The sequence below is a fragment of the Euleptes europaea genome, chromosome 10, assembly GCF_029931775.1.
Source record: "Euleptes europaea isolate rEulEur1 chromosome 10, rEulEur1.hap1, whole genome shotgun sequence".
In the NCBI taxonomy this organism is placed as follows: domain Eukaryota; kingdom Metazoa; phylum Chordata; class Lepidosauria; order Squamata; family Sphaerodactylidae; genus Euleptes; species Euleptes europaea.
This window is the reverse complement of record NC_079321.1, coordinates 45,474,900-45,498,186: the sequence shown is the minus strand read 5'-3', so window position 1 is coordinate 45,498,186 and position 23,287 is coordinate 45,474,900. Positions and strand designations below refer to the sequence as shown.

At 43.0% G+C, this 23,287-nt stretch overlaps 1 protein-coding gene across 1 annotated transcript in view; it reads right to left on the bottom strand.

Annotated features, from left to right (window-relative positions):
* Positions 1–159: 159 nt before the first annotated feature.
* LOC130483412 (collagen alpha-1(XIX) chain-like) overlaps positions 160–23,287 on the bottom strand; it is a 69,471-nt gene continuing 46,343 nt past the window's right edge. The window contains exons 4-8 of the mRNA XM_056856174.1: positions 22,549–22,629; positions 21,349–21,474; positions 14,297–14,350; positions 1,984–2,028; positions 160–222 (exon numbers count right to left, since the gene is read on the bottom strand). Coding sequence (XP_056712152.1) covers positions 160–222; positions 1,984–2,028; positions 14,297–14,350; positions 21,349–21,474; positions 22,549–22,629 — 369 coding nt within the window. The remainder of the gene's footprint in view (positions 223–1,983; positions 2,029–14,296; positions 14,351–21,348; positions 21,475–22,548; positions 22,630–23,287) is intronic.

The window sequence follows — 23,287 nt, the reverse complement described above, 5'->3', positions numbered from 1 at the left end:
AGATGTCTTATATCTATAGGCCAACCACTTGCTGGCAGCTAAAAGAGTGGTAAACCACTTCAGACCAACCCTTACCTTGAAAACCCTATAATGAGACAATCCAAAATGAAAAGAGATAGAATGCTGGAAGATGGTACCCCCAGGTCAGATGGCACTCAATCAGCTACTAGGGAAGAGCAAAGGACAAGTACGACTAGCGCTGTTCTTAATGACGTGATTGGACTAAAACCGAAAGGATGTTCAGTGGTTGACAAGAATGGATGCAAAAGGAAAGTCCAAAGCTATTCGATGCATATAATAGGAACATGGAATGTGAGAAGGATGAATCAAGGTGAGCTTGAAATTGTAAAACGAGAAATGGAACGTTTAAACATTTCAATCATGGGAGTGAGTGAACTAAAGTGGACTGGATTAGGACATTTTCAGTAAGAAAACTACAAAGTGTTTTACTTGGGGAATGACAAAAATAGAAGAAATTGAGTTGCTTTAATAGTGAGACGAGGTGAAGCACAGGCAGTCAGGAGCTGTATCAATCATATAAATCAAACTTAAGAGAAAGCCTATCAGCATAACCATCAGTCAGGTTAATGCCCCAACTACAGATGCTGATGAGGAAGAAATTGAAAGCTTTTATGCAAGTATCCACGAAGAAATTGATCACACACCTAAACAAGATATGCTGATAATCATAGGTGACTGGAATGCGAAAGTAGGAAACAAAGCAGAATCAAATACTGTTGGCAGATTTGGAGCATGAAATGAAAGAGCGACTCATACAATTCTGTGAAGACAACCATTTGTACATTGAAAAAACATGTTTCAAGCAACCAAATAAACGATTGTATACATGGACATCACTGGACCACCAATATGGAAATCAAATAGATAACATAATTGGAAGAAGAAGCTGGAGAAGCTTTATTGTGTCTGCTAAATCAAGATCAGGAGTCAACTGTGGTACAGACCATGAAAAGTTAATAAAGCTGAAGAAAAACACCGGAACATTCATAGTGCCAAAATACAATCTAAGGCTGCAATCCTGAGGGGGGGGGGGCTCCATAGGAGCCTCCGTGACCCCACAGCGGTATAAGTACCCATTTAACCTGGGGTAAGGGGCATCTAGGAGCCCCGTGGCGTAGAGTGGTAAACTGCAGTAGTGCAGTCCAAGCTCTACTCACGACCCGAGTTTGATCCCAATGGAAGTTGGTTTCAGGTAGCCGGCTCAAGGTTGACTCAGCCTTCCATCCTTCCGAGGTCAGTAAAACGAGTACCCAGCTTGCTGGGGGTAAAGAGAAGATGACAGGGGAAGGCACCAGCAAACCACCCCGTAAACAAAGTCTGCCTAGGAAACGTTGGGATGTGACGTCACCCCACGGGTCAGTAATGATCCGGTGCTTGCACAGGGGACCTTTACCTTTTTAAGGGGCATCTACGCCATCACAGGTGGCATCCACACCGGCACCAGGAAGCTGCGGAGCTGTGCCAGCCTCTGCTGCTAGTGCAGCCACAGCAGCAGGGAAATCACAGAAATGGGAGCCTGCTCCAGTGTGGGATCTTGGCAGCAGGGATCTTAATGAACCCCGCCCCCCACCGCTCACCTTCCCAGGAGTCCCAGGAAAGCAGGAGGGAGGAGCTTCACTTAGATCCATGCTGCCAGCCTTAGCAGCATGGATTTTAACAAAGCTCCCCCCCGCCCTGTATGTTGATGTTACCCGCCCTGAGCCCGGTCGTGGCTGGGATAGGGTAGGCTATGAATCCAATAAATAAATACAAATCCATTAACTGTTAATAAATGTCTGTTAAGGATACTTCGGAAATAGAAACAGTCTTCAGAACTACCTTTTCACTCTTCACAATTAAATATATAAGAATGAAAATAAATCAGCAATAGTGTAAGACTGTCAAGAAGTCTTCCCTTCTGCCAAACTTTCTCCACTGTTTTTAAAAGTTTACACTTCGTGAGATCATAGGCAGGACTCTTACCTTCTCTCCAGGAATTCCATTTTCTCCTTTTGAACCTTCTTCACCCTACAAAATAAATTTATTTATATAAATAAAGCCTCAGAGGATTGTAAATTTGAATTAATATATGGAATAAGAACAAGGACAGTTCTCCTATACTCAGTTCTGCATTTTTCTATTGTTCCTATTGAATATTAATGAATTCTGTTGTTTGGATCTGAAGAGAAATGAGTTGTTCTTTTACTTGGGAAGCAAGCACCTAAGGCTAACTACCAGGGTTGCCAACTCCAGGCTGGGAAATACCTGGAGATTTTGGGGGTGGAACCTGAGAAGGGTGGGGTTTGGAGAGGGGAGGGACTTCAATGCCATAGAGTCCAATTGCCAAAGCGGCCATTTTCTCCAAGTGAACTGATCTCTATTGGCTGGAGATCAGTTGTAATAGGGGGCGATCTCCAGCTACCACCTGAAGGTTGGCAACCCTACTAACTACGCTAACCAACCTCAAGATCCTGACAGGTACAGACTATGAACATATTGTGGAAATAATTTTATATACTGGAAAGGAAAGGAAATAAAACAGAAATTAAAGCTTGAAGTTGAAAATCTATACTAGATTTTTTTGCCAAATGTTGATGGAAAATATTGCATTCAATCTCCCATTTAGCATGTGGCATAGAATTCATTTCCCCTTGGTAGCACACATTTAAAAGTCAGTATCTACTATCTTTTTTTGTTACGATCATGGGCATTCAACAATTTTATTTATGAACTGGTAATTTACAAAATCTAGGCGGTCTAGTGTTCCAGACATTGATCAATGCTGAACATAACAAGGCATTATTACATCAGTTTTGGAGCAGTCTGGCAGCACAATCATATGCAGAGTTACCCCATTCTAAATCCATTTAAATGAATGGGCTTAGACTGGAGTAACTTTTCTTAGAATCACACTATATTTTCACGGTAACATCACTGAATTGCTTTGTAAAAATCACTGCCCTGGTCCTACCACCACTTGTGCACAACTAGTTAAATCAGTACTTTTTTAGTTTAAAAAGTACATGGTTGCCCTGATCTCCACCAGTTCCCCCCTCCCTCTGTAGAAGAAAAGTAGGTTTTTATTCCCCATTTTTCTCTACCTTAAGCAGTTTCAAAGAGCCTTACAATCACATTCCCTCCCCGCCCCAGCAACAGGAACCTTGTGAGGTAGGTGGAGCTGAGCGAGTTTTGAGAGAACTGTGACTAGCCCAAGGTCACCCAGGAGGCTTCTTGTGAAGGAGTTTGCCCTATAAGTAGTATCTCAGAACGTCTTGCTAAAATTTCCACATCTTTTGAACATCCAGATCATACTATACATTATCTTTAGGTCACACCCAGCTATGGTTGCCAATCTCCAGGTGGGGTCTTGCAATCTCCTGGAATTACAACTATCTAGATGACAGAGACCCATTCCCCTGGAGAAAATGACAGCTTTGGAGGGAGCACTCCATGACATTATACCCTAATGAGCCCCCTTCCCTCCCTGAACCCCACCCTCCCCAGGTTGCACTCGCAAATCTCCAGGAATTTGGCAACCCTACACTCTGCCCTAAAAGGCTATGATTCATTAGAAAACAATTTAGCTTCCTTTTCTCAATTAATATGGCTTACATCTTCAGGGCATCCCAATAATGAAACATTATGTCACTCACAGTACCATCCTAAGCGGAGTTACATGTTAAGTACAGTGGACTCCAAAAGGCGCTGCCTTGCTTAGGATGGCCTTGTCCAATGTTGTTCATAGCAAGAATACCCAATATTCTTACAAGAACCATGATCTTAATAAAGTTAAGCTAAAGGGGCTAAAGAAATAAAATCTTCACCATTGCTAAAAGCAATGTACAAGTAATGGAAAGTCCTTAGCTAAAGGGAGAAAGTTCGTATTTTCCAGCCACCGCTTTCTAAAAATAAAAGATTTCTGTAAGTCACTCCTCCTTTGTATGCACTAAATTGCCTCCGCAAGCAGCATCCTGCAGCTTTTATACCTGTCTCCTTCAAATCACAGCGTTCATTCCCGGGGAACTCAAAGGGCTGCACCTGTAAAACCCAGCTGGCAACACTTATTTACCGGCATGTGTGAGCATGAGGATGAGCAAATCAAGCAAAATGAGCGACACATGGATGAGCAGCTGCACTCCATCCAGAAATTCAAACCCCGTGAATTGAAGTAAATGATGCTTAGTGTTCCCCATTCAAACAGTTCTGAATGCAGGCGCGGGTTAAGTTGGTTCCGCCACCAGCAGCAGGACCCAATCCTGAGTACGTTACAAGCAATGCTTAGGAGAGGGAGAAGAGGATGAGCAGAAATGACTCATGTCAGCTTCTGTGACCACCCACGGAATGAGTACTGCATCGTCGTTTGCTTCCTGTGTTGCTTCCAGCTATTTTAAGAGAGCTCTGAACCATTTTGTTGTCTCTCGCAGTGTATTTTTACATGTTGCATACTCTGAATTAATGTAGTTCTATGTCATATAAAAAAGGATGTCTAACTTATTAGCTAGTGAGGCAGCTGACCGGTAAGAGTTAAAAATTGAGAAATATTATTATTAAAACTTCAAACTCAGAGGGCCTTTGGAGAGATATATTTAGGAGTTAAAGACAGACAAGAAGAGAAACCATGCTAAATATACACAGCTGCTTCATAACAGTAAATCAGCTTTTTCCTTAAGCCTTTAAGATAACTATACGCCACAGCAAATTAGATTATGAAATTATGCCCGCATAAGGCAATTGTGTCTTCGATAGAGGAGGAAGTCTAATAAACTATTCAATTCAATGTTTATCTATGTCTGGAGCAACCAGCATTTGGCCTATTGGACAATTTCTGTGATATACAGGCTGTTACTATCCTATATTTTCACCAGTCATCTTCTATTATTTTTTTCCTTAAACCATGTAATAATGCATGAGTAACTCTTAAACATCTAAAAGACCTCTAATTTACGCCATGTAATCCACCTTGAGTCTCAGCGAGAAAGGCAGACTATAACCAAAAATGAAAATGAAACAAACAAAAAAATGAAAAAATAAATAAACCCAGAAACTTACACTGAAGTCTACTAACACAATATGACATTCACACTGCCATCCTAAGAAAGTTACACTCCTCTAAGTCCATTGAAGTCAGGGGGCTTAGAAGTGTGTAACTCTATTTAGGATTGCATTGTTTGTTACTCTGATCTTCCATCTACGAAAGCTTGCATTATTGTATAGAGGTCTTGCAACTTGGCCTTGGAAGTCAGAAAAACACAGACTATCATAGATGTTAAAAAAAGGTAAAGGTCCCTTGTGCAAGCACCAGGTCATTCCTGACCAATGGGGTGATGTCACATCCCGACATTTGCTAGGCAGACTTTGTTTACAGGGTGGTTTGCCAGTGCCTTCCCCAGTCATCTTCCCTTTACCCCCAGCAAGCTGGGTACTCATTTTACCGACCTCAGAAGGATGGAAGGCTGAGTCAACCTTGAGCCGGCTACTTGAAACCAACTTCCGTTGGGATCAAACTCAGGTCATGAGCAGAGCTTGGACTGCAGTACTGCAGCTTACCACTCTGCGCCACAGTGCTCTTATTGGCTTGTTACTTCTGGTTAAAAAAGCCCTCAGAAGTGGAATAGGTAGCTCTGGTAATCACTAGTAACCCTGTGGTTTTACCATAGTGTTTCTGGTGATTCCTAGAGCTACCCTCTGACACTTCTGTTTTTTTACTAGAATTGACATGATGCCACAGCTGGCATTGCGAGTTAAAAAAAATTATCCTGTTGCTACTCAGAGTGGCTTTGGGCAATGGGAGTGGGGGGCAAAGGACCTTGCACCCTGACCAGGGACCTGGCAACTCTAGAATAGACCACTGGTCTGATCCAGGGAGGCTCTTCTTGTCTTTTTACGTAAAGCTTGAGAACAGGCAGCAGCTGTTTCACCGCCCTGCGAAATGACACAAGTAAATATTGAGGCAGAGAGTACCAGGTGTGTAGGTTTATACCAGGAGTGACACAATCTTTCCCATGGCAAAGGCCATGTTTTGTCACAGAGAACAGGAAAACACCTCATTGTGATGGCATGTCTTATAATAAATTGTAACAGCTAGCTACCCTTAATTCTAAAACAGTTTGTCACTCAGTTGAGGTACCAGGTTAATAGGTACAGGCAAGGTAGTAACGAAGTGCATACTCTGTCTGTATTTTATTACTTAACAACTGCCTTGAAGATACGCCGAATGTTATAACCGGGTTACGCCTAAATGCTCATCTGCATACGGGTGCTCTTTTTGCACTGGAACCAGAACAAAGTGCATAATGCTACTTCGCATGAGAGCCTCTCATGATATTTCTTTTTGTTTTTCACATTTCTAGTACATGCGTGCAGAGAACTGTGCTGGAATAAAGAGAGACAATGAGGAATGGCTAAAATCAATGGCACCTTTTCTGATGCTTAAACTGCGTGTCTGTTCTGAAGGCCACTTCAAATATTCCCTAACATAAAGTACCTTCCTGAAAAATAAAGAATAAAAAACAGTAGAAATTGTGACATTTGATTATCATGCTTGCTCTTAGGTGTATGACCTAAGCTGCATATATAGAAGTAATTTTTCTACACTAGACTAGAGCCACCTCAAGCAAGTCTCTGAAGAGACAGTATATAAATATTTTAAATAAATACATAACATGAAGTGCTTCACAGTCAACAGCTGCTGAGAGCCAGAAAACTGCAACTGGGATGTAAAAATCAAACAGGACAATATAGCATGCCATGACATAGTGGGTTGGAACAGGAGAAGACTGACAAGAAAACACCATGTAAGACCAAACTAAACTGAGGCTGTCATACTTTGGTCACATTATGAGAAGACAAGAGTCACTGGAAAAGACAGTCATGCTAGGAAATGTTGAGGGCAGCAGGAAAAGAGGAAGACCCAACAAGAGATAGACTGACTCAATAAAGGAAGCCACAGCCCTCAATCTGCAAGATCTGAGCAAGGCTGTCAAAGATAGGACATTTTGGAGGACTTTGATTCATAGGGTCGCCATGAGTTGGAAGTGACTTGACAGCACTTAACACACACACACACACACACACACACACACACAAGACCACAGTGTTCTGTATGAAGCTGGCAGAATGTGGTGTCTCGGGGTATTTAGCCTCTCTGGGATCTTGATTCTCTCACTTCATGCACAGCTCTCAGGGAGGGAGGAAGCAGCACACCCTCCTCCCTTGGCAGGTGTCCAGCACAAAATGAGAAAATAATCTCCGCGAGCCAGAAGAGGAGGTAGTGGGCAGTGCAACAGCTGGCTTTTCCTCCTCAACCAGTGAAAAGGCTTCTGCCAGCCTTGACATGCTGCCAAGTAACTCATGAGTAACACTGCAGAGAGGCAAGGCAACACGTCCTTCAGAAAACGGATCGCATTTGCACAGCCTGACTCCCAGAGGAATGTGCACATCAACCTTTCAGGGCGCCCTTTGCCTTGCTCAATCTAAAGAGAAATGGTCGGAAAGCAAACTAAATAAATGGATGCTTCATATGAATCACGGTATCTTGAATGCCAGAAGTACTGGGACACAGTCAGCCTCTTTTCCCCTGTAGGTTCAAAAAAAAAAAAAAAAAAAAAACCCTACCACCTTGGATACACAGTTAGTGTCATGTGCTTTCTTTCATGCTGCCAGAGCCAAACCAGATGTGACAGTTGTCTGCTCCACTCACATATAAACTGATAGTGGTTAGCTAATTTTTTTTACATCAAAAGCTGTGCAGGGGTGAGGGAACTGAACTTTCCTCACTCAGGCTCTTTTCTCTCCAGTCTAACTGATTTGCAACATTGGGGCCGGCCTGGAAGAAGCAGGCTGAAGCAACAGCGATGATTTAGCTCTCCTCATCCACGTCTCTTTTGGTGTAAAAGTAGGCACCTCTGCTTTATATGTGAATGCACCAGGCATGTGAATTAAAAATGAGTGTCTGCCTGATACATCTAATTTGCTCTTAGACTTGAAGTGCCAACCTTAGCAGGTGTGCTCAGAATCTACTCAATGGAGCTTACTCTTGGGTCGCCTGGGAAATTTGAAGGCAGGGACATGGAGGGGGGCATCATTGTGAATATGATGATATAACGTCCGGGTTTTCTAGGATGGTGGTAGCACAGAGTTTCCGGCAACTCCTAGGTTTTCCCCAGAAGTTTTTTTCTCCTTGCCACCACTTGGAGTGGGAGTGGGTAATAGGAGCTCAGGGCAGGGGATGCCCCACCACAACTGGAGGCTTGGCAGTCCTGGCTTACTCCCAGGAAAGCATTTGTATGACTGCACTATTTGTCTGATTTGTCCCACGATGATGTCCTGTATCTGTGCAAGAAACCATGTTTTGTCAATTCATGGAGACCAGGGAATCAAATCTCATAATCCCTCCTCCCTATACAAACTGAAAAATAATTTGACAGTTGGTAAACCATAGTGCACCAGGATTTTAACAATGGTTTATTCCCAGTTACAATCCTGGTTTGCAGGGCAATTGCCAACCATAGTTTGCCAGTTCAGATGCAATGGGAAATTATGATTTGCTGTAAACTCAGAAATAATTGATTATCTTGCTGTGCAAGAAGTGGGTAGGGAAGGGTGAGGAGGGATTGCATGAGTAAGCCCTAGGCTCTCTCAAGGCTCATTCACATAGTAGCTTTTACAAGAAGAGGAGAGAGGGAGAGGAGGCATAGTGTGATTCCCCAGGCTCCTTCAATGTTAGATCCAAACCAAGCCTGTAGTTACAATCCTCTACATCTGCTATGTATGCATAAGCCATTCCAAGCAAGGGGACTTCTTTTGTAAATATTTTGCCATCAAGACGCGCTGTTTTAACTGGAGTGTTTTGCTTTGCTTTTTCACATCAATGCAACTTAAGATCCCTAAGGAAATAGTGGAGGAATGAATAAGACAGGAAGAAAAGGTCAAACCAAAAGGAATACAGCATAAGCCCATGGAAGGTAGACTATGTCAAACTAATCTGGAAAAGATAATTGGTTTTCTGGACAAGGGAAATGCAGTAAGTTTAGTCTATTTGGATTTCAGCAAAGCATCTGATATAGCACCATATGGGAGAGTACTACTTAAATTGGAAATCATGGGCTGTAATGAGGTCTCATAGACAGATAAGGAGCTGGTTAAAACAACAGATAAAAAGCTGTATGGAAAGGCAATTTTTTAGGTGGCTCAGTGATATGCAGCTAGAATATCAAAGATAGACGATGGGAAACTAATTTTTATTAGCAGCTTTGGTGATGGAAAAAGGATGCTGATGATATCTGATATACAGCTGGAACATGATGGTAAAATTAGGAGGCATCATTAACACAAATGAAGGCCATATATGGGAGCATCAGAAACGAGATGAGATGTAATTGTTGTACAGAGTGTTAGCCATATGATTTGATAAAGCATAATAAGTACTTTGGTCTGCACTTAGAAATTATGAACTGGAAATGAAAAAGAAGAAAACTAACTCTGAGTCTTGATAAATAACAGAGTTACTCAGGGCCACTGACATTATTCAGCAAAATGATGCATTTCAGTATGCAGAAGATATGCAGAAATACTTACATGATTAAAGGGGCTTTCATGATAAAAGGGGAGGAAGCAGTGCTTTTCTACACTAGCAAGACAGAGACTAAGAGCAGATAATACTGCACTCTGCAAATACGTGAGGAAAACATATATACGGAAGTAGTAGAAATTAAAAGAGAACGTGAGCGCAAAAACCAATCTGACCAGGACAGCCTCAGGACAAGGGGCACAACATGGTCACAGATAGACCCATTCCATGAACTAAAGGGCAGGCTCAGTCAGAACCACACTGGATATATAGTTAAAACAGGCTCAAAGAGGCAAAACAAACGTTTGGCAATATGGCCAAAAACATGGGCTCAAGAAGGCCGCGAAGAGCTGTAAGGATACTTTTATTTTTATTTATTTATTTTATTTATCTCTCGCTTTTCTCCCCAATGGGGACCCAGAGCGGCTTACACCATTCTCCTCTCCTCCATTTTATCATCACAACAACCCTGTGAGGTAGGTTAGGCTGGGAATATGTGACTGGCCTAAGGTCACCCAGCAAGATTCCATGGTGGAGGTTGATGCTACAAATGCAGAGCCCGGCACTGGATTAGAAGGGGATGCTAGGGAGTCTGCCTGCATCCTCAAAGCACCCATGCACCCCTTGTTCCTGCCCTCATTAATGCTGCAGTTTCAGAGAAGAGTTTGGAATGGGAACTAGGGTAGCCAACCTCCAGGTACTAGCTGAAGATCTCCTGCTATTACAACTGATCTCCAGCCGATAGAAATCAGTTCCCCTGGAGAAAATGGCTGCTTTGGAAATTGGACTCTATGACATTGAAATCCCTCCCCAAACCATTCCCTTCTCAGGCTCCACCTCTAAAACCTCCTGCCGGTGGCAAAGAGGGACCTGGCAACCCTAATGGGAACACACCACCACAAAATAATTTAAAGACTGACAAGGCAGTGGTAAAATGGATAAGAATGACTGTCTTGTCAGTATTACCCTGAAAGCAGAGGCACACTGAAACTACACTCGGGCCAGGAAGATCAAATGTTTTTTATATATATATATTTTCTTTTCCTTTTTATATTGTATGTTTTTGTTAAAAATTCAATAAAAAATTATATATATATAAAAAAAAGCCTTTCCCCATGGGGAAAAATGGAGGCTACTATGGAACACTACAAATATTGGTCAAATTACCACATCCATTCACAGCAATGATAATACAAATTAGTAGTAGCTAAGTTGCCAGCTCCAGGTTGGGAAATACCTGGACATTTTGGGGATGGAGACTGAGGAGGGCGGGGTTTGGGGGAGGGGAGGGATTCAATGGGGTATAATGTCATAGATTTCACCTTCCAAAGTAGCCATTTTCTCCAGGTGAACAGATTTCTGTCGCCTGGAGATCAGTTAAGAACATAAGAACATAAGAAAGGCCCTGCTGGATCAGACCAAGGCCCATCAAGTCCAGCAGTCTGTTCACACAGTGGTCAACCTGGTGCCTCTAGGAAGCCCACAAACAAGACAACTGCAGCAGCACCATCCTGCCTGTGTTCCACAGCACCTATTATCATAGGCATGCTCCTCTGATACTAGAGATAATATGCAGCATGACTAGTATCCATTCTAACTAACAGCCATGAATACCCCTCTCCTCCATGAATATGTCCACTCTCCTCTTAAAGCCAAGCTGGCAGCCATCACCACATCCTGGGGCAGGGAGTTCCACAATTTAACTATGTGTTGTGTGAAAAAATATTTCCTTTTATCTGTTTTGAATCTCTCGCTCTCCAGCTTTAGCGGATGACCCCGTGTTCTAGTATTATGGGAGAGGGAGAAAAACTTCTCCCTGTCCACTCTCTCCAAACCATGCATAATTTTATAGACCTCTATCATGTCTCCCCTTAGCCGCCTTCTTTCCAAGCTAAACAGCCCCAAGCGTCCTAACCGCTCCCCATAGGACAGTTGCTCTAGTCCCCTAATCATTTTGGTTGCTCTTTTCTGCACCTTCTCAAGCTCTGTAATATCCTTTTTTAGGTGTGGTGACCAGAACTGTACACAGTATTCCAAGTGTGGTCTCACCATAGATTTGTACAAGGGCAGTATGATATCAGCAGTTTTATTCCCTATTCCTCATCTAATTATGGGCAGCATGGAATTTGCCTTTTTTACAGCAGCCGCACACTGGGTTGACATCTTCATTGAGCTATCCACTACCACCCCAAGATCCCTTTCTTGATCTGTCGCTGCCAGCACAGATCCCATCAGTGTATATGTGAAGTTGGGATTTTTTGCCCCAATATGCATCACTTTACACTTACTCACATTGAATCTCATTTGCCATTTTAATGCCCATTCTTCCAGTATGCAGAGATCCTTCTGGAGCTCTTCACAGTCCGATTTTGTTTTAACCACCCTAAATAATTTGGTGTCATCTGCAAACTTGGCTACTTCACTGTTTAACCCCAACTCCAGGTCATTGATGAACAGGTTGAAAAGCTCCGGTCCCAACACAGATCCCTGAGGCACCCCATTGCTCTACCCTTACAGAAGCCCACTGCTCACATCCCGCCATTGGGAGAACTGACCATTGATTCCTACTCTCTGCTTCCTATTTTTCAGCCAGCTCTCAATCCATAAGAAGACTTGTCCTCTTATCCCGTGACTATGAAGTTTGCTTAGCAGACTTTGGTGGGAGACTTTGTCAAAAGCTTTTTGGAAATCCAAATACACAATATCCACAGGCTCATTCCTGTCCACATGCTTACTGACGCTTTCAAAAAACTCTAATAGGTTAGTGAGACAGGACCTACCCTTATAGAAGCCATGTTGGGTTTTGCCCAGCAGACCTTGCCCTTCTATATGCTTGACAATTCTATCTTTAATAATGCTTTCCACTAATTTACCTGGACAGACGTTAAGCTAACTGGCCTGTAATTTCCTGGGTCCCCCCTGGAACCTTTTTTATAAATGGGTGTTACGTTGGCCATTCTCCAGTCCTCTGGTAATAGTTGGTAATAGTGGGAGAGCTCAAGCTACCACCTGGAGGTTGGCAACCCTAGATAGCATGCCGGTGCAAATAAGATTAGAGGCAAATGCTGACGGCCCTCCAGGGCTAGCAACTTCTGTATTACCCCTGGTGGGTTCCAGCACTGTGCTGACTCATAGCTACATCAACAAGAATGTTCATGAGTTAAGTCAGTAGGAAAAGCGCCAGTGAGAGGGTTGGGGTCTAGGACATGGGGAGCACAACGTTGGCTGTGCTACTTCATCACTTCCAGGGAATACTTAGAAGTGACTTAGGGTAGCTCAAGTGGACTGATGTCACATCCAGGTTTTCTCTGGAATAGATGTAGTGCTGTTGCACTGGCCGTGGTTTAATTTTTTTCCCCTCCCACCAGCCACCAGAGCAGCAGTGAGAAATGGATGCCAGGAAGTTGGCATCCCTAGGTGAGAGGCTCAAAAATATTTTAGGTAGCACATATGAAGAAGAGTTGGTTTGTATATGCCGATTTTCCCTGCCACTTAAGGGAGAATCAAACCGGCTTACAATCCCCTTCCCCTCCCCACAACAGACAGCCTGTGAGGTAGGTGGGGCTGAGAGAGCTGTGACTAACCCAAGGTCACCCAGCTGGCTTCGTGTGTAGGAGCGGGGAAACAAATCCAGTTCACCAGATTAGCCTCCGCTCTCATGTGGAGTGGGGAATCAAACCCAGTTCTCCAGATCAGACTCCACCACTCCAAACCACCATTCTTAACCACTACACCACGCTGGCTCTTGCATGTAGTCTAAGCAATAGCTGGCAAGCACTAATATGAGTTCCCTTCTTTATTACTTAAAAAGTGCCCAGTTGTTTCTATTACTGTTTCAGTTTAAAATGTAAACTAATTTAAGACTGCAAATTTTTATTTTGGGAAGATCAAATAGCTGTCAAAAGGGAGGAAATCAAGAATTAAAAGGAATTTTTAAATGTTGATCACCTATGTATACACAAACTTTTCTATTCTGATTGCCAAAATGATCAGTGAAAAGAGACATCATAAAATTCAGCTACAATGTCTATCATATTTCTGAATATTTATTTGATTGAAAATTGCTATTAATGAATCACATTCAAATAGCCATGAACTCCACAGCATCCTTTCATAGGCTACAGGGCAGTTCTGGGATATACGAAAACAGCTCAACTGATTGTTGCCTTCAATTATATCCAGGGCATGAGACTAAGGCATACCCTGCAGTAACCCATTGCTACTGTGATGTTCTTCAGTCACCAGATACGTTAGGCAATTTCCTTTTGTGGTTTTTAAAATATATATGCAAACTGTAACCCCATAAAAGTATGCAGAAGATACCCATCAAATAATGTATACGTCTAGCAATGAACTACTGTATTTTGAAAAGTAGTATTTTCACCAATCAGATGTGGCATACCTATAAGAATCTCAGTAACGGCAAGTGGAAACTGCCTTCCTCGATACAAAATATTAAGTTCAGCAGACAGTGAAAGAATGCTGCACCAGCCATAATATATTACACTACAGAAATGCACCTTGACATGTATAACCGGTGCTTATCCAAGGATATTTTAAAGGGCCCAGAATAAGCAGAGGGAAATACGGATGGGGTACAACAAAGAATGATCACCATGTAATATTTTTTTCTCTCCAGACTCTTTTAAAAGCATCTCAAGATGTAAACCTAATAGAAGGGAAGTATGAAAGTTGTTAGTGAAGCTCTGCATGGAAGTGGTACCTTACCTTTTCTCCTTTCTGGCCTGGCAAGCCAGCGACTCCTGGCAATCCTGCTTCTCCCTGTTTAAAATAAAGCCAGAATTTTCTGTTCTGAAATTTCATTAAAATAAGGAACATAAGCACACCCCTACATGGACAGTGTTATCTAAGGCTGCCAGTTTCCCACCCGAGGGATCACATGCTGCCACTCCTGCAGCCGGCGGGAGAATAATAATTTTAAAATTGCCATTGGGCAATGGCGTGACGTCACTTCTGGGAAAAACCCAGAAGTGACTTCAGCCTTCTTCTAGGAATTGCTCGAAACACTATGGTTTTACAACTCTCCCAGTTCAGCTGAACATCTCCATGTGGCTCCGCCAGGTTGAGCACCTCCAATCACATACTGCACAAAGTTCTATCAGGCTGGGCACCTCCAGCCACGCTGCTTGCCCAGGCTGGGTGCAGCCATCTAGCTCACTCAGGTCAAGTGGTACCTTCCATTGCTCATAACTCATCTGGGCCAGGCACCATGTGCCTCACGCTGCACACCGCCCTTCATCCCTGGGCAGGACCAGCTTAAATGGAGGGCAGGCCATCGGCCCACTGGGGCTTTGCCTAGTGGCTATAAGTAGGGTTGCCAACCTCCTGGTACTAGCTGGTGATCTCCTGCTATTACAACTGATCTCCAGCTGATAGAGATCAGTTCACCGGGAGAAAATGGCTGCTCTGGCAATTGGACGCTATGGCATTGAAGTAAACCCCGCCCTCCCCAAACCCCGCTCCAAAAACCTCCCGCCGGCTGCGAAGAGCGACCTTGGAACCCTAGCTATAAGGGCCAGTTCACCCCTGACAATGAAGCTCGTCACTATGGCTATGTCACAAAGATTTGTAAAGAGACACAATTGGGGATCAGTATAAGGGTTGTTAATGTCTGAAACTCGGTATATTCCTAAGACAGGGGAAACCAGCTTCGTTACTTTTTGGGTAGAACTGGTGGGGGGGGGGTCTCTCCCAGGTGAAAGATTGGGTTCCCTAAACACAGTCCATTTTTTCCTCCCTACAGTATATCTCTTGCCCATGCTGGTGAAGTTATTCTAGAAGAAGAAAACAGGCTTAATTGTGTGCTCAGAGGTAACAAGAACATTATCATGCCTGGATTATTTTAAACACCTATATTTAATATTTCCTAACATTTTTTGTCATTCTTGCTGCAATAATCTAGGAGCAATGATTTAACAGATAATTTATTAATGTTTTTTCACACTGAATACACAAACAGCCACACTCAAGAGAACTTGTGTGTAGTCCACTTACTAAGTTTGGAACCCGAAATATTTTTAACAGCAATTTTTATGTCATTTTCTAGACTTCAGAATTACACAGAGGTTTGAAACCATCAAGGGAAAAACAGTTCTAAAATCCTACAGATATTCCCCAGGCTGACTCATGTTTTTCACACTTACCAATTACAAATTAAAAAATTTTGAGGAATGAATTCAGAATATGACCATTTATTAGCACAGAAAAATGTCTGCTGTAGTTTAACATCAGCCGAATTTATGAAAATAGCATTCACATGACATTAAGAAGACGCAAACAAAAGGTTCAGATTACCACTGGTGTTTAACATACTTTTTAAAAATGGTGCTAAGTGGCCCACTCACACTTAGGGCCTTTTTAGGGGAATTTAATTGGCAATTTTACATATATATAAAAGGGATCTCAATTACACACACACACACAGACACACACACACACACACACACACACACAAAGGGTTATCATATGTCTGCGGGGTGTGTGTGTGAAATATCCCACCCCACCAGCTGTTACCTGCCAATATTCCAGTGGCTTGCAGGTGATGTTGTGATATCACTTCCAGGAAAAAACCAGAAGTGGTATCACTTCACTCTATGGGGGTTACCGCATTATGTATTCCCAGCGATGTATTAAGAGTTTGAAAATGTTGCAAAAAACATCGCTTTAAAAGAGTTTTTGGATGCCAAGGCTTATAAATGGTTGGAAGACGTCTTCACAGCTAAAGGGGCCAAACAAAGTGCGAACAGTATTTTTTATGTTTTCAAACTCTTAATACATCGGTGGGAATACATAGAAAGTGCGAACAGTATTTTTTATAACATTTTCAAACTCTTAATACATTGCTGGGAATACCTCCTTCGAGTCACCAGAAGCTCTATGGGCAAACTGCTTTTTTTTCAGAAGTGACTTCACATCATCACCAGTGGTGTCCTCGTGTCCCTGCCCCCTCTCCATAGAATTTTACCATATGTTGATGGCACCATATATATTCGTATATACATTAGCCAGAGAGTGTAATATGTCCAATAAGGGATCAAATAAGATGAGGAAAGCTGGGGGCGGGGGAATGGGAGCACTTTTCAGGAAGGTCCTATTACCATGACACGCTCTGTTAATGACATTTCTGAACTCAAATAGAATTTTTTCATTCAGGACTCCTGAGATAATATGTATGCAATGGGATCATATATACAAGTTTACAGGTTTGTACTAGGCTGCGCTGTCACTGCCAATTGAGCCTTTTGCAGTCTTACTTGCAGAGCCAGAGTGGTGTACTGGTTAAGAGCGGTGGCTTGGAGTGGTGGACTCTATCTGATGAACCAGGTTTGATTCCCCCACTCCTTCACATGAGCGGTGGAGGCTAATCTGGTGAACCGGGTTGGTTTCCCCACTCCTACACATGAAGCCATCTGGGTGACCTTGGGCTAGTCACAGTTCTCTTAGAGCTCTCTCAGCCCCACCTACCTCACAGGGTGTCTTTTGTGGGGAGGCGAAGAGAAAGGGTTGTAAGTCGGTTTTATTCTTCCTTAAATGGTAGAGAAAGTCGGCATATAAAAACCAACTCTTCTTTTTGCTGGTGCTCTGTCCTCTGCTAGCCTTCTGTTTCTAATGAACCTGGATGCTTTGTGTTGGGTGCCTCCAGTTTTGTCCTATTTACCTTTTAAGTTAAAGGTCATAAGAGTGGTGTCTTCCAACCCCTGCATAAGGAATTTGAGTCTATCAATACTTCTCATCCCTACTAGCCCTGCTATCTTAATACTGTAGTCCTGTTCCTATGCTCCATTAAGGAATGATCCAAGGATGGCCACATACTGTGTGAGCTCTCAAACCAGGTATTTGAGGAAGCAGTCATTTCTACTGTTTGGAACTTCCATCCCTACAATGTACCTTCGAGTGACATTTATCCAATCAATGTGAAGAGTTTAAATCACCCTTTTTGTCTGTCTTCTAGATTACTCTAATCTCCTTTAACACTGAACCATTACCTGACAATCTGGTGGTGAAAAGTGCCTTCCAGTGGCAGCCAATTTATGGCGACTCCGTAGAATTTTTAAAACAAGAGACAAACAGAGGTGGTCTGCCATTACCTGCCTGTGTGTCGCAACCATGAACTTCCCTGGTGGTCTCCCATCCAAGTACCAACCAGGGCCAACCCTGCTTAGCCTCTAGGATCCAATGAGATCAAGCTAGCCTGGGCCATCCAGGTCAAGGCAACTGACAATCTTCATGAGGGGTATTCCCTTTTATTGCGATATTTTGTTCACTTAGTTATTATTCACAATTCAGGGAATGTTTTTCCTAACCCATTGCTCTCCCAGGTTTTTCTCATCTTTATTCTATGTTTGTTCACACTTGATTTGTTGCAATTTGTTTTGTATGAAGTGAAAATTCTAGGGCAGCAAAATCAGTGTGGGCTCATGTGGTGTTATTTTCTTATCTAACCAGGAGAAAGGCTCTGTGAAGATTTGTTTGATTATTTGTTTATCTGCTTTGATATTTAAGCTCTGCTTTTCTCCTTAACGGGGAATCTAACAGGTTTACATTGTTCTCCCCTCCTCCATTTTATCTTTACAACAACCTTACAAAATAGGTTAGGCTGAAAGACCTCACTGGCTCTTCCATAGGAGAGTGGAGATTCAAACCTCACTCTCCCAGATCAGTGTACAGCTCACTGACCATTACATTATGCTGCAGGGTGGCCAACTCTGTGTTTAGAAATTCCTGGAGATTTGGAGGTGGAGCTGAGGAGGGTGGGGTTTGTGGAAGGGAGGGACCTCAGCAGGGTGTAATGCCATACAGTTGACCCTCTAAAGCAGCCATTTTCTCCAAGGGAACTGATCTCTGTAGTCTGGAGATCAGTCGTGATTCTGGGAAATCTGCAGGCATGATTTGGAGGTTTAGCAACAAAAAGAGAAACAGCACGGTGTCCAAGATATGATGAATACAATGTAATGAAAATCCTGCCACAAACACAGGTGTGTACAAAGGATCACAAGGATCCACAAAGTAGATGTTATCTTGCATGGGACATAAATGTGGCAAGCAAAGAGACACAAGTTTTACAAATTGCTTGTAGTCAATGACTTCGACATTGCATACATTTTCCACGTACAAAACACTTATAACAACACACTTGCGGTGATAAGAATGTCCTAATAACAAATTGCCACTAAAAAGTCCACTTGGTAACACAGAAACAAAGTTCAATGAATGAAGTAAGCATAAGCAAAAGCAAAAAGGAACGGCCGGCTGCAAAAGTCCTTTTCGAACCGTTCTTCCTCAGTTGCAGAGAGGCAGTAAAATTTGACATGAGCTCCTTGCATGCGTTTTCTTGGGGAGCCAAGGTCTAACAGCACGCATTGCTTAAAGCCATCTTAATTGAAGGTACCTTTGGAAACCTTTCTTGCCAGACTGTGGCAAGACAGACAGGTTGGTAACGGCCAGGGGCAGATTGGCCATTAAGGCCACCAGGAAAAGTCCTGATGGCCTGTGTGACCTCAGGACATTGCTTCCCTCTCTGTCATCTGGCCACATGAATCCAACAATTAAAAGCCAATCTTTGGCCACCTAGCACTGGCATTGTTCCCAACAGAAGCTATGCTACAGCTGTGCATACAGCCTCTTAACAAGGGGCTGTGGCTCAGTGGTAGAGCGTCTGCTTGGCATTCAGAAAAATCTAGATTCAATTCCCAGCATCCCAGTTAAATGATTCAAGAAGTAGGTGATGTGAAAGACCTCAGCCTGAGACCCTGGAGAGCCACTGCCAGTCTGAGTAGACAATACTGATCTTGATGGACCAATGGCCTGTTAATCTGGTATTTCACTAATTCCAACAGAGCTGCTTTTTTTAAAAAATTGAAGTTGCTCCTGCATAATTCCAGTTAAACACATTTCCAGTTATTGTGTGCCTGCAAACTGGTGTTCTGTTCTCTCATTCAAAAATCCTGCTGTGTGGTTTTTCATGTAACCCATCAAGTAGCCATAGTTTCATGTGGGCTGGACTCATAATGGGTGAGGGAGCACAATGAGATTTTGAACTTGATGGACATTTACAGGAGCAGGACTAACTATGGGCTAGCACATGAGTTGCCTAGACACCCCCCCCCACGATAAACATGATCCCACCCACATATGACATCAGTACCACCAATTCTCAGCACACAACTGCATTCATGTGGGGTACAAAAATTGAATGCCATCAAAGCATCTAACAGTACCACATATACTACTGATTTACTGTGGAGTAACCCAGCTTTCAAATGAAAGTGAGATAGCAGTTGCACAGGAGTGCAAACATGGCCTTGTGTAGGTAAGTCCTCCAGCAACCTCCAAGCTAGTCAGGTAGTTTATTGCATAAACCTGTGAGCTTTTAATTCCTCCCCTTTAGGCTACAGGTTCTGTCACGCCGCGCCTCGTCCCCAGCAACCCCCGGGGTCTCTGCCCTGGAGAAGGGGGTGCGGAGGAGCCTCCTCGGCCTCAGACCAGTCTGAGGGAGAATCAGAGCTCTCCTCCCCCTCGGACGCAGCCAGGTTGTCGAGAGTCAGCTCAACCTCTCCCACCTCTTGCTGCAATCCTCCCCGGCCGAGGCTCCTCTCTGGCCTTATATTCTCTCCAGGCCAGAGAGGTCCTGCCCCTGACCTCCCCCCAGCCCGCCCCCGGAAGTCCCAAATAAGGGCTTCGGTCCGCCCCCGTGGGAGGAAGCTGAGCCGCCGGCTGGCAAGCTCTTCCCCGCCCCGCCCGTGCCCTGCCAAAGCCCAGCTGTTGCGCGGGGCGGGGCTCGGCGGCGCGCGTCATTCTGGCCGCGTCCGTCGCTGGGGTTTGGCAGCCGGCCTCGCCGATCCCTGGAGGGCTTGCCTCCTTGCTGTCTCGCCGGGAGCCTGGGGAGAAAGAAAAAGGTGAGGAGCTGTCGCAGGGCCTGCCCCCAGAGGGGTGGGCACCTCCGCAGCTTTTCACCATCGCCCCCGCGGGGGGGGGGGAACCCCGCCGGGGAATCTGGTGGGGCCGGAGTATGGCCCGGGCGGCTCCTGGAAGGGCCCGTCCTGAGACAGGTTCTGAATAGCTCCATCCCACACGCAGAAAGCCAGGGTGGTGAAGTGATTAGCGTGTTGAGCTGGGGTTTGGGAGACCTATGTTCACATCTCCAATGTGCCATGGTAGGTTACTGGGGCTAATCACAAACTCTCAGGCTAACCTACCTCACAGAGTTATTGTTAGGATACACTGGAGGAGAGGAGAACAATGTAAGTTGCTTCAGGTCCTCACTAGGGAGAAAGTCCGGTTTAAATGAAGTAAACAAATAACTCCCACAAGCTATGTAGTACAATTCATGGGCTCCAGGCCATTTTTTGTGTATTCACCGTGCCTAAATTAGTTGAAGGCAGCAGGAAAAGAGGAAGACCCAACAAGAGATGGATTGACTCAATAAAGGAAGCCACAGCCTTCAATTTGCAAGATCTGAGCAAGGCTGTCAAAGATAGGACATTTTGGAGGACTTTCATTCATAGGGTCGCCATGAGTCGGAAGCGACTTGGCGGCACTTAACACACACACACACACATTAGTAAAGTCTACATAACGTAATTTAGAACTTCCTCTAATGTTACATCTTAACTGAGATATAGAGAACAAAAGGCACTGTTTGCCATCTGGCATATCCATATCTCTGATAAACAAAATTATAACTAAAATAATATTCAGCAGCAGTACAAACTTAATACAGATCACGTAAGGCACAAGCAGTACATAAAATGAATTAATACCTTGTTTGGATAGCAAAAGCATTTTTCTTCAGGTTTTTGTTCCATTATTGGAAGTGCATGTATTTCACTCACACGAACAGTTGATGGTGATGCGGCAGTAGTTTTCAGGTGTTCTTCCAAAGGACACTGAAATTATAAATGTTATTTTGATTTAAGTCTATTTAAACACAGATCAAAATATACTTCCTGTAATGTATTCTAGAGCACAATAATAATGGATGCAAGCATTATGAAAACTGTGAACTCAACTCCAAGAGTGATTTGTTTATGCTTTATACAATATTAGGGAAGACTAAATCTTTTTAAGATTCCATCTTAATTTAAAAGAGCCAATAACATAAATATTGTAATGATGTGACCCGCACTGTTCTCATATCCCACATATGATCTCGGAAGTCTCTCTCTGAATTTTATCTTTTCACTTTGGAAAGATCTTTAACTTTAACACTGTTGTTCCAAGTTACACATTCCATGTGTGTGTTATCATGTATATTGCATACACAATTAAATTCAACAAGTTTTTTAAAATGGTGCCAATTTAGCAAACATAAAGACAGATCTAAATTTAACCATGATATCAGTGTAGTATGGCATGTAGTGGTTTGCTTTTTTAATTAAACATTTTAGAATCTCGTTTTCCATTCAATATTTATAACAACTGGCCTGCAGGCCAAAATTCACCCACTTCCTTATCCAACCACACTTGAAGCAAATGTCTTTCTGATTCCTTTTCTGATAGCCATCTTGTTTCTCCAGAGTTTCTCATATTTTTTGTGATGAAAAATAACCATGTATTTTAGGCTTCCGTTCTGAAGAAAAGGCATTTCAATAACACCACAGAATTTTCTTACATTTTTTAAGCACTACGAAAGAAGCTAAAATGACTAAACTGAGGCTATCGTATTTTGGTCACATTATGAGAAGACAAGAGTCACTGGAAAAGACAGTCATGCTAGGAAAAGTTGAGGGCAGCAGGAAAAGAGGAAGATTCAACAAGAGATGTATTGACACAATAAAGGAAGCCACAGCCCTCAGTTTGCAAGACCTGAGCAAGGCTGTCAAAGATAGGACATTTTGGAGGACACTGATTCATAGGATCGCCATGAGTCGGAAGCGACTTGACAGCACTTAACACACACACACAGGAAGGAATTTACTGATTTAAAAAAAACACCTTGCATTTTTATTTTCATAACTTACCATGTTTTCAGATATTTCACAACAAGTCTCCTGAGCAGCAAGTTGTGGGTTGCAATATATTAACATGTGGCCAAGTTCAATCTGTTTAAAAAACACAGGAACGTTTATCGGCAATATAAGGCAACCAATATTTGACACATCTGAAAAACTCCATAGCCACAACTCAACACAGATATTAACCACTGAAACCCACTTAGGCTTCAGCGTGCCTAACTCTGCATTGGATTGATGCCATAATTTTTTTGAAAAATGCACTGCAGTCTGTCATTTTAAAATACTGTATTTGACTGTATTATACTAATGAGCCAAGCAACCCACAGACTCTACCTCACATTTAACAACTGTTTAGAGGCAAGCCGTATTTATATTAATTTAAATTAAGCAAAAACATTCATAGCCACCCTCCCATATTTAAGCCCATAAAACAGCTTATAACAACCAAGTCAATATCAATAAAAGCATGATAAACTAACTTGAAATGTCGGAACTAGATTTTTATACCACTACTACTACTAATAATAAATTACAAATAATTATAGCACATCTTTGCCTCTCTGTAATGCTAAGATACTCTCCTTCCTCTGGCACCAATACTAAACATGATAGCATCCTTGTGGCTGCCATGAGAATGATGACACCATTTTAAAGACATTTTAAAATGCTACAAGGGCTTTAGCCAATGCAACTAGGAGAATAAGTGCACTTGACAGGAAATGAGTATGTGTTCCTGTGTGTGTGA